The sequence below is a fragment of the Dermochelys coriacea genome, chromosome 3 (genome assembly GCF_009764565.3).
Source record: "Dermochelys coriacea isolate rDerCor1 chromosome 3, rDerCor1.pri.v4, whole genome shotgun sequence".
Lineage (NCBI taxonomy): Eukaryota > Metazoa > Chordata > Testudines > Dermochelyidae > Dermochelys > Dermochelys coriacea.
Genome location: NC_050070.1, coordinates 132093574 through 132106124, shown reverse-complemented (window position 1 = coordinate 132106124; position 12551 = coordinate 132093574). Strand labels below are relative to the sequence as shown.

General features: G+C 37.6%; 1 protein-coding gene across 3 annotated transcripts in view; it reads left to right on the top strand.

The window, feature by feature from the left end:
* Positions 1 to 12551, top strand: part of GALNT2 (polypeptide N-acetylgalactosaminyltransferase 2) — a 147401-nt gene that overhangs the window by 87882 nt on the left and 46968 nt on the right. For all 3 annotated transcript variants that reach the window (XR_006280084.1, XM_038396114.2, XM_043511346.1), the window contains 3 exons: positions 8573 to 8671; positions 8768 to 8835; positions 9687 to 9752. Coding sequence is in view for 2 of the 3 variants with exons in the window: in XM_038396114.2 (XP_038252042.1) it covers positions 8573 to 8671; positions 8768 to 8835; positions 9687 to 9752 (233 nt within the window). In the remaining variant the exon portion in view is untranslated. The remainder of the gene's footprint in view (positions 1 to 8572; positions 8672 to 8767; positions 8836 to 9686; positions 9753 to 12551) is intronic.

Here is a 12551-nt window from a genome sequence, read left to right as displayed (position 1 = left end):
AGATGTCTTGGACTATGAGTGTATAGATGGGCTCACTAACCAGAACAGGCTGATGTGTTCTGAACAACCATGCTTCTCCAAGCTGCACATAAGAGCACTCAACTGTGGGCATTGCACTCCTTATCCATTCTCCACAAGACTGCTTAACTGAAGTCTGCATCTGAATGGAATAGAAGCCAGATGAAAATAAACCTACAACCTTTTTGGTTGTCTTTCAAAGTGCTCCCTCTTCCTTCCCTACTCACTTGCTTTGCCAAACATACTGGAGGCAGGAAGGGAATTAAAGGATTCATAGGTGGCCTGTGAACAGGTGACTTTCCCACACTTCAAAACACAGCCCACACACTGTATAAGGCCAAAGCCCATCCCCTTTGTGGTGATTGGCTTTATTTGCAAAGAAACAAATAATTGCATTTCAGTAGCACTTTGAGACCCCAGCTGAAATCATAGTTCCATTGTGTTAGGTGCACCTAGTAAGAGTCATTCTCTGCCCCAATAACAAATTTCAGCCCAAGCCTTCTCCCCTTCTTTAATGCTGATAGATTTACTCCCTGAGTTCTGTTGAGCCTGAGGCCTCTCAACCCATACTTTTGCGTCCACCAGTGAGCCATCAGGAATACATCGGCCGTTCCCTGCAGCATACAAACACCTGCTGAGAGGGAGGGCCAAGAGAAGGACTGCCATGCTGGTACAGGAACTAATGGACTCTTAATTCTTGAGTGAAGCCTAAAATCTGATGCTTCTGTCTGCATTTGGGGTGTCAAAGATCATGAAAAGCACAAGTAAGTTACTTTCTTCTCAGTACAATTAAGCACATCTCTTCAATAATACAATAAAGCCTTTTTTAGAAATTTGTGGCGGGAACATCTTGAAAGTAAAGTGAAATGCAGAAGAAAGTTTGCATGTTAACAATTGATCTAATACACTTTCTATGTACCATAATTAAACAGCTTTGAGAAAAAGGGGCCCTCAAACTTACTGCCTTTTAAAGGAAGAAATAATCAACGAGCACTTTTTTCCCCCTGGGTTGTGCATTCAGTGGATTTTTAAAGGGGTGGTGTTTAAATTTAGACTTTAAAAACTGTTTTTATCAAGTGTTCAAAACACTCTATATCAAACACATCTGTGTAAAAAAAAAAAAAAAAAAAAAAAAAAATGAAGGTGAAGTTATTTCATTTCAGAATAAAAACTTGCAGACTGCTTCCCTGATTTCTGAAGACTTTTTTGCTTTAAATACAGTGTAAGCAATGTTGGTGCAAGCTATTTAATCAAGATTAAAGCATTAGTCATTCACAATGTGGAGCTCTTCAATAACTTGAGGAAAACAAAGTGAAACAATCCAACTGGCTTAATTGTAGCTCTTGAATAAATATCTTAGTGCCAAAAATATTAAAATTAATGGAGTCAATCATAAGTAGGTTAGGTAAATACAGAAATGAAATAGTTAGGTTAGTTAAACATGGCAGTGCTTTAAAGATGGGAGTAGCTAGGAGAGGCAGAAGAGAGGGGGATGGGGAAGGTATTGGCATCACCTTTGTTTTCTTTAACAATTTGTAACTACAAATTGTATAGCAACCTGGAATTTCCTCACGCTTGTGATAGGCACGCTGATAAGAAGATCTTGTATATCTAATGTTAATCATTCTGGAAAGCAGGAAGAATCCAATATTTGTTTCCCTTGCTGCCAGGAAAGTATTGAGGGCTTGTCTACACTTTCAGCAATGTAGCTGCACTGGTGCAGCTGTGCCACTGTAGCGCTTAGTGAAGACGCTATCTATGCTGACAAGAGTTTCTCCCATCAGTGCAGGTACTCCACCTCCCTGAGAAGTGGTGGTTATGTCAACAGGAGACGCCCTCCCATCGACATAGCACTATCTACATTAGGAGTTAGTTTGGTATAACTGCGTTGCTGAGGGATGTGGATTTCCACACACCAGAGCGATGCAGTTATAGCAACATAAATTTGTAGTGTAGACCAGAGCTCAGTAAAGTGGAGAAACTTGCCTACAGTGTACTGAGCAGTTGTAAAGAAATGGCCTTTTATTTGCCTTTTTGAGGTAAACTTTAATGCATGAGAAATCTAATCCTACATCTGTTTCAACACAGCACTTTCATGTTAAAAAATAAAACCTCAGCCCCCATCTTGTTATAATTTCAATGATCTTGGTGGGTAATGATCTTAGAGAGCTCCTCCTTTTGTGTTGAATTGTGATGGCTGGTATCCTTTGGACTTGGCTAGAGTAGATGTATGATATACTTAGTTTCTCCATCTGCAAAATGGAGATGATACTTTCCTTTGTGGAGTGTTTTGAGATCTACTGATTGAAAAGCTCTATAACAGCTAGATTTTGTTGAGGTGGATTGAAATTGTTTCTCACAATGGGTTTCCTATGCTGTTGAACTCCATATGTTGACTGTATGCAGGATGTATATAGGTCTGTTTGTTTGATCACTTTTCACTAAATCATCCTATAAGGACAGCCCTACACTGGGGAGAGTTAGAAGGGTCCAGGGAACAGGAAGCCAACAAGGAAGATGCTCCTGAGAAAGGGCTGCTTCTGTGTTATGCTTATCACATGGAGCTTGCATTAGAACAAAAATTGACAGTCCCTCTGTAAATTTTAATTTTTTAGAGTAGTTCTCAAAATGGCATCCACTGACTGCTCTGTCCAGTTTCCACACTATGTCAAAATTAAAGTGGGCGTTTTGCTTTTAACTTGGGCAAAGATAATCATGGCATCGGCCTGGAAACAGAAAAGTGATTTGAAATATTTGGTAGAGTGACAGACAAAGAGAAATGCTTTTAAAATCTGAGTTTGTGTCACTGAGTGTCATGTTGGCTCCAACTAAATTGCAGGTGATTTGGGTGGAAGTAGTATATTTTCTCTGAATAAGTTGCTAATTCTTTTTTTAAATATGGACTGCTTAAACTGCGGGGGAATTCATATGAGGATTTCTCATTCTTTGCTTCCTATGTTTTTTTTTTTAAATATGGACTGCTTAAACTGCTTTTACAAGTTAGGCTTGTAGATATATTAACTTCTATTTGACACTTATTTAAATAGTAAGGCATTTTACCAGCACAGAACTTTCATCTTTTTTTAAATTCTGAGGGTGTTTAGAGGAATTAAACAAGTTTCCAAAAGGTATTTTCTTTAGTCATAAAAGTGAAATTAGATTGGAGGTGGGGAGAGAGAATTTAGACAGATAGGAGCAGCCTGGGACAAATGGAAGGCAACACTGAGAGGATCCGTATTTTTTGTTTTGTTTTTTTAACTATCCCCATGATATCAGGTATGCTCATATAATAGTAGGCTTTGATGACCCCTCACAGTAGCAGTAACTGTTAATATCATGGTGGATGCCTCTGTACAGTTGAAGTTACCGTGGTAACGATGCTGTGCACTAACATGACACATGCAGCTTTTAATTTTCAGCTCGTAGCTTCAATTTTAACAGTTTTAAAATCTTCAAAAAAGGTCTCTGCCTTGCCACGCTTCTGATGGCATCCTTTTTAGTAGTCTTTGAAGTGACGTGACACTTTTAATTTATAGCACTTTACTGTGCCCAAATAAGTTTACAAAGAATTGATTATCCAGCATAGCTCTAGTATTAGTTAAAGATGACTGGAAAATTGGCTGTTGATCAGATTTACTTTTTATTTATTTATTTATTTATTTATTTATTTATTTGTGTTTAAGGGAAGTCCAACCAAAAAAAAAAAAGCTTTTTACAAAATTCTTGACAGTGGAGTGGCAGGATGTGCATCTTTAATGCAACTACCGTATCATCCTATTTTGCAAACAGTTTGTGGTTCCATGGCTAAGGCTGAGTTGAGTTTTGCACTTAAAGCAGGAATTCAAACACTTTATGCATGAAGAACAGAATATCCTTCCAAAAATTGCAGTACTTTTTGAATATAGAATGAGAAATATAAATAGGTCACATTTAAAATATACAGTAGGCAAATTCTTTCAGATCAGTATGCAGTAGTTCAAATTTGGAGTCTTGGATTCTCCCTCAAAATAGGAGTGAATTTATTCCCAAGCTTACCCTTTTCAAGGCAAGAAGCTTCCCTGCATCAAATAACTTGACATTTCGTAAGATGCATTCTAGTTCAAATTTCCTCATTTGCAAAAGTGCAACAACTAAATGAAGTTAAATGTCACATTTTCAAATCCTACTACGTTTTATTGAATGTTAACTTCATGATTCACTGGCAAATAGAACAGACTCAAGGTCATTAAAGTGAGATAAGTTTATCCTAAAAAAGGGCAGGTTAATGCTGGGTTTTTGGGAATACTAGTTGTAATGTTAGGAAATCTAATCCGTTTGAGTTGCTTTGGGCCAAAAAATAAAATGCATGACAGCAGATTTAATTTTCAGCATACAGAACCTTTAAGGGACTGTGTTGTGAGCCTCAACTGGTACAACCATTCACAATGTTTAGGGCAGTGGTACCCCATTTTTGTAATGCTCGAATTCCACTGGCAACCTGCTGAGAGCCAGAGTTAAGTGTAATTGTACATAGGATTTTAATAAGAGAACTGCACTCTCCTCCTCCCCCTAATTGTCAAACGTGTAAAAATTGGGCACTTAAATTGGTAGCCTGGCTTTCAGAGATGCTATGCTATAGACAAAAAAGTGTTGGACTTTTTGAACTGTGCTGGTGCTATAGACAATACCTAGGTGCCCATTCTGGGCTTACCCCATTAAGTCAATACCTTAACAGAGAAGGCTACAACTTCTTGGTGATACATGCATTGGTGTATCATTGTGGCTGGATCCTGCCTGGATGTTTAGATGGGGGTGAAAACACCCGTTATACGTTTTAAGTAATGCTCCACTTTTCTGCAGTGGACAAAGAGGCATGGTATTCTCACCTCACAATGGACGTTAATGTGGTATCCAACTTCACTGTCACTCTACAGACCATAAACACCAATCGATTGAGTCACGAAGCCAAACCCGGCTCTGCAAATCTTGATAGACAACAGTTCAATTGGAGCATGTCTACAGATGGGAGCAAGCCTTCCAGCCTGGGCAGACAGACTTGTGCTAGTGCACACTAAAAATAGTGCTTGAACTAGTGCACACTAAAAATAGCAATGGTCGTTGCTGCACTAGTGAAGGTTTGGGGTAGCTACCTGAGTTGGACCCACCCAGCCTCCTGGGTTTGAGCTCAGGTGACCAGCCTGAGCCATTGAGGATGCAGCAGCATCCATGCTGCTATTTTAATTGTGCTACCTCAAGCCCCTCTAATGCAAATCTGTCTGCCTGGCTGGAAGGCTTGTTCCCAGCAGCAGCGTAGACCTTCAAGGCTTGATGGGCATAGCCTTGACGTGTAATCACAACTGTTCTGTGAATATTTGTGTACCACTGCAAGCACTAGTGTGTGTATGTATGTGTCATGCTATCCGTGTGCTAGGGATTTGGAGTTAACGCTAAAATTACGTAGCGTCGATGGGGCCTTTTATAAGCTGGAAAGGTGGAAGCTTTCACAGCTCTAGCCACTGCTGCTTGCTTCTCTATTCCATAAATATTTATAACTTGCTGAGTTTTATGTATACACCATTGACTCTCATGTCCTCAAATGTGGAGAACGCTTTTATGCAGGCAGACTTTTTTTTTTTTAAATTTTAAGAAAAAAGAGATTCTTACCTAAAAGTGGATTTGATTGTATATTCTAAGCAGTGTTTTGTCTGATATGCTGAGCTTGCTATTAGCTGATGGTCCAGCTAGTCATGGCTGCCCATACTGCATATTTGTGTGCTTTAGAACAGTGGTTCTCAACCAGGGGTAAGCAGAGGTCTTCCAGGAGGTACATCAACTCATCTAGATATTTGCCTAGTTTTACAAGAGGCTACATTAAAAGCACTAGCCAAGTCTAAAAATGAAAATATCATACAGACCATGACTTGTTTACACTATGTATACTATACACTGAAATGTAAGTACAATATTTATATTCCAATTGATTTATTTCATAATTATATGATAAAAATTAGTCAGCAATTTTTCAGTAATAGTGTGCTTGTGACCCTTTTGTATTTGTATGTCTGGTTTTGTAAACAAGTAGTTTAAGTGAGGCAAAACTTGGGATATGCAAGATAAATCAGACTCCTGAAAGGGGTACAGTAGTCTGGAAAGGTTGAGAACCACTACTTTAAAACACTCAGCTTCTAGTAGTAATTAAAATGACATCAAAGGAAATGAAGTCACTAAGAGAGACTAGTGTACATCATTATATGTGGACAAGGATCATTTTTTTTTAATTCCCCAGATTTTTTGAGATACATACCATAGGATCACTTCTAAAGTGCAGCTTTCTCCTGCTCTGTTCACTTTGGAAGGGAACACATGCAATAATTGATATTTTTCAAATGTATTGCCAATGAGATTTTTAAGCAGCTTAATTTCTCATAGGTCCTGTGGGGGGTTAAGCATTTTGGGATTTGGTCTTCTCTAGATTAAACTCTGCGCCGATTAGAGTTGATGATGAAGAGTTAGTTGTTAGATGGACTACCCTACCGTTATCACTGTTTAGAAGGATTATATTATGTGTGTTTGCACGAATATCATTTCACAGCTACTCTTTTTCAAATTCTGAATTTTAGAATCCTAAAATACGGATTTTTAGAATTACATAGAAGATTGTATTTGTGAGCAAGACCAGTATAGTGCCAGCCACCTAGGAGACCTGTACATGGAATTGGATGTTGAAAGTGGGGGATTGAGCATGAAATTGAGCACCAGTCCCAAACAATCAGAGTGCAGCCCTTTAAACACTCATTTTTAAGAGGTTTACTTAGCTATTTATATTTGGATTCAAATAACTTATACTTATCCAAGTTCTAAGTATTATGAAGAGCTTTTTAAAGCACCATTGCACTGAAGTAAAATACAGCAAAAAAGGACCTTTGAGGAATGAATATGTTCACCCTTAAATTCTGATATTGGAATTCAGCATTAGAGAAAATCAGATTTCACAGAACCCAGGAACTTAAAGATTTGTACTATATTACAATTCAAGGACAGGCTCAGACTCAGTTCTACCCAGATCATCAATGGTATTTTCTAATTACGTTTTAAAGGTGTTGGTCTATCCCTTTTTAAATGTAATTGCCACTTAATCTTGTATTCAGCAGGGATTGCTATGCTAATAGTACAAAATGAACTGCTCAACTGAAAAGTGCCTCATCACCTTTGCAAGGGAACAAACGCTTTAAAAGAAAATGGAAGACTTGGTCAGATAAAACTTTAATTTGTTTTTCAGTTACTTATTGGGTAAAAATATTTTATGGGAAAGTGCTTCCTCTTTTATTTATTTATTTCTTGGAAATGGTATTGAATTTTTATCTAGCCTAACTAGAGTGAGTGTGTGTGTGTGTATGGTTAAGGGGTTAAAAAATATGGTTAAAGGGTTACAATGTTACTTCTCAATAAAACATTCCTACTTAATGCTGCTCTTCAGTCAAGTTGTTTCCACAAGCAGTAGTCTGAAATGCCAATTTTAATTACCAGCTTTTTTTAAAAAATAGAACTCACAACTTGAGTAAAATTTTGTATGCATACAGCAGCTTCACAAGAAGATTTCAAAGCAGTTTCCTGCTTTGCTTAAGCAATATTGCCATTTGAGAATTGAGTACTACATCAGTTTGCTCCATCTTTTAATTATTTATTCAGTACTTTATTGTTGCATTCAATCACTCTCACTAGGAAAGTAGGCTCACCTTCAGGACCATCGTTATTTCTGCATTTTCTTTCTCTATCTTCCGTTTTCCCTCCTCCCAGTGGATTTCACTTTTAGCACTTTTCCCATATCATCTGCTAAAGTGATGAGGCAACAAAACAGTTAAATGTCAGAATGTTTGCTTGCTGGCCAAATTCAGGCAACAGCTGAAATATCTCCAGTGACAAAAGAGCTCCAACTTGTTCTGCCATCTGCTTGCTCTGCCTTACTTGTCACTGTTGCAGTGTACATAGCAGCTCTTGCATGTCAATTCATAGTTTTTACCAAACATTGATAGTAATAGCATATACATACATCTAGACTTGAGTCAGACACATGCTATGCATCCCTGAGAACTCTAGATATATTGGTGTGCATTTTGATAGAGAAAGGAATACACTTGAACCCTGTTATTTAATTAACTGTAAAAATCGCATGCTTTCAAATGGTTCCTCAATAAATTAGTCTGAAATACAAACTACTGTGTAAATACTTTTTAATAAAGGGTTATCTGTGGGTTCATAGCAAATCAAATTTGAGCCCTTTTATCACTGGTTGGAGAGACTTACCTAGTCCTTGAATATGGCCAGTAAATAGTTGTTATAACTTTGTGAACTATAAACAAAGTACTCTGCTTAGAGCAATTACCAGAATCCTCAGAAAGAGGAAATTACTTTATTCTAATGTAACTCATTAGAGCCAAGTCTTTTAATCTTCTGAAGGATATTTAAGGTAGATGTATGGTAGGACATCCATTAACTGTATTGGTAACAGCTTCATAATGGAGCTCTTTGCAGTGTGAGTACTATGAGTTTAAATTACAGGGTTTTTTGTCTTTAGGTGTCAACGGAAACAATGGCGGATAGACCTGCCAGCCACTAGTGTAGTGATCACCTTCCACAATGAGGCCAGATCTGCTTTACTTCGAACTGTTGTCAGGTATACAGAGAGAGATCCTGTTGCCCTGCAAGTCGCTCCCATAACTGTAATATGGAAGGTGAACCCTAATTAGTTATGACTTTTCTCTTTTTTCAGTGTGCTTAAAAAAAGCCCATCACATCTTATCAAAGAAATCATACTGGTGGATGACTACAGCAATGATCGTAAGTACTATTGTAGGGCCTGAGTCTTCAATATCCTTATTCACGTGATTTGGAGTTTGGGAGTTTCAGGTTCAGTATTTGATCTTAGTTCTGTCAGATTTATTATCATTGTCATTTAACTATGAAGAAACATGCAGTATGTAGTTTTTAATTACATCTTGCTGGGTGCAGATCAAACAGGAGAAAGAGCTTGCATAGTATAAAAGTTTTTATTATAAACTTCCGGTGTTAGTACCAGCCATTTGATATCACTGCTTTAAAAGGGGGCTGACACTTAAAAAATTCATACTGCTACTAAGAAATAGAAATAGAAATATAACTTTTCACTAAGCTTGGACAATGAAATTAGACCAATCAGTATAAGTTCTGATTACAAGTCAGCGTCTACTTCATTTCACTGGCGAGTTCACATATATTAGTAGAATGCTGCAAGGTTTGGGTTGTAGACACTGCAGAGATATAATACCTGTTTAAAAAAATGTTTAAAGAAAAATAAGTTTTTTATTAATCTTGTAAAAGCCTATTTCTACAAAATGTAAAAGTTGCACCTAAAATAAAGGTAGCAGGATACCTTTAATTTACAGGAATATGCATTTTGTAGCACATTAGAAGTTCATCACATCAGAAATATTGGGAAAACTTAAGGCAAGCTCAGTTGAATAATTTTTCACCTATTTGTGATGAGACGAGAGATTCATTTTGCCTTTTTATTGACTTATAAGTATGTTTAAAATGTAAATATTTTGAAACCTGAATTTTTTGCTTTTCATTGGTGAAACAGCTAATTTTATGATTTATTTTAATGACTATGTCAAGTTGCATGTCATTTATTTAATTCATGTCTCACCTAGCTGAGGATGGTGCTCTGTTGGGGAAAATTGAGAAAGTCCGGGTTCTTCGAAATGATCGTCGAGAAGGTGCGTTTTGTGAAATTACTTTGGGGAGGGGAAAACGCAGGCCTAAAAACAAAAAGTAACTACCTTGGATAACAGTGAACTTGAAGTATTTTTTTTAAAATATGTGCTATGTATTCTGTATCTCGTTTTGTGCAAAAAAGTATACGTGGATTAGTAGTGCAACAAATAAAAAGTAATGTTTAGGTGTGTAAATAAGGTAACTTTCCAGTCTGATTCAGGCACTTAGTTCCTCTGTCTTGCTCTTCCTTCCCATTGACATTGCACCCTAGTCTCTTGCTTCACAGCATAGGAGCCCTTCAGACAGCAGTTTTTTGAATATGGGATTTAAAACCTTAGACGTGGGAGACTGTCCTACAGCTGTTTGTTGATGCAACTTTGTGAGATTGACAGCTACTGTAGCTGAGAGTGAATTATCAGATATGTCCTTATTCATGTTTATAAACATTTGCCTACTAGGCTGCCAGTCTTGCCTCTGGGGCAGCCAAAATTATTGGATGTTTAACTAATTATAAGAGATTGTCCAAAACCAGGAATTGACACACGTGAAACCTCTTGGCATTGGATAATGATAGGTATACTTTGCATAAGAATTTCCACTCTGCTGAGCGTTCACTGCTTGAATATATTGTTTGGACTTTACTTGTAAGCAATACTTTATCGGGGGAAAAAAGCACTGATGACTTAGAACACTCACTGGGATCTGTTGAGTAAGGGGGTGTCATTTTTCAGATCGTAACTGCACTTAAAGTAAAAAAGAACAAGATAATTGTCACTGGAAAACTGATTTAAAGTTGAGATCTTAGTGTGATAAAAACACTTGAAAATGTTTAACTCTTCACAGTACTGTAGAGAGGGGAGAGCTAAATTCTTTCTGGTTCATACATCTAGAGAGCAGGATTTAACAAGTGTAACTGAAGGCATAATTTGGCTTTTACTAATCTTTTACTAATAATGCATGTCTCAAAAAAAAAAACTATTTATGAACAAAAATGAGAGTGGATTCATTTTGCATGGTGTTTTAGAGAGATTAGATATGATTCCTGCCCTGAAGAACAAGCAGTCTGTTTTTATTAAGATTTTATTTTTTTCCCCTAAACATACAACTATATACAAATTTACAAAGAGCAATATAAACAAAAAAAATGCATTGAAAACATTTTAACATTTTGTTATCAAAAGCATGTGTTACTATTATGTAGAAAACAAATGTAGAAAGTAAATAAGTATCGTACTAAATTGATACCTTTATCGATCTGAACATTAAAACTTAAGAGGAGCAAAAATAAGAGAAATGAAGTGTCACATAAGAAATTAGAAAAGCAGAACATGAAGATGGACAAAGGCAAAAGGTAGGAAAGAGGACGAGTTAAAAAGGAGTCATAGTAAGCAAATTGTAAAGCCTGATATTTTTCCGGCATAGTGCAAGAGAGTTGAGAAGACATCCTGGGAGTGGAAGTTAATGTAAGCAAAATCCAAAGGTTGTATTTTGGGAAAAGAGACTTGAAAGAGAAGAAAAAAGATGGTTGGTGCCCCAATGGGATGTTCTACACGGAGGGCGCAATTAATTTAAAAACAAACAAAAAGTAAGGTATGTAGGTGAGAGTGGGAAGGAGACAAAGGAAGCAACAAGGTGTGATGGTGGTCAGAGCACAGAGGGTGAGGTAGGGGAAAAATTAGATGAAATGTAAGGAGAGTAGAGCTTTAAGTGAGGATGAGGTGTTTAAACTTCATGTAGAAAGACACCATGAAAGGGACTTCATTAGCTGCTGATTGTCACACTGAAGGAAGGGAAAGATGAGTTGGGAATGCCTGAGAGGAAAAGGTTGCAGTAGTCCATATGACAGTTATGCTTTTGAATGAGGCTTTTGGCAATGAGGATGGAGAGGAAGAATGGATTATAGAACACTATAGATGGAGAAGCAACAAGATTTGATGGGAATTGGAGTATACGTAGAGAAGGAAAGTAGGGAGTTAAAGATATAATTCCAGGGTTGTGATCTTGAACAACAGTGAAAACGATGGATTGTGGTAAATTAGGGAGTTCAGTATTTACTGTTTAATTTAAGTAAGAGGTGAGACATTAATTGAGAGCTGAGACGGATGGAGAGAAGTTGAAGGCTGAGAGGTAGATCTGAGTTGTCTGCATAGATGTGGTAAGAGACCATAGGAACAGAAAAGATCACTCAGTTAGCAATGATAGAGGAGAGGATAAAAAGAAGGGAACCCAGGGTAAATCTCCCAGGGACATATACTGGGGGAAGGGGAGAAATGTGTTCGCCAAAAGTTCTTTTGGAGTGGTCAGCCAAGTAGGAGAAGCATCAGAGAAGACAGTCACAGAAGCCCAAGGAATAGAAGATTGGAAATGGAGAAGACATGCAAACATGGAATAAAAAGTCCTACTTAAGTGAGAACAGTTTTGATGGAGTTGAGAGGGCGAGATGCCAGACTAGAAGCAATCCAAGAGGGAGGAGCAGAAAGTGTGCTCAGGGAGTCTTGAGATAAAAGGGAAGGGGAGAATTTTGGCAATGGTGTCCCTTTTTGCAAAACTGCCACTGCCTGGGACAGGGGCCACTACAGCAAGTTCATGGGAAAGTTAGGGCTTGTTTAAGCATGCAAGTTATACCGCTTAACTATACCAGTATAGATTAAAGCAGTACGACCTTCTAGTGTGGATGGAGTTATGCAGGTGTAAAGATAATGATACCAATATAGTTATTGCTGTAAGGAAAGGGGAATAAGATACTGTCAAAGCACCGTTTATACTAGTATTACTACCTCTGCACTAGGGGTTGCACTGGT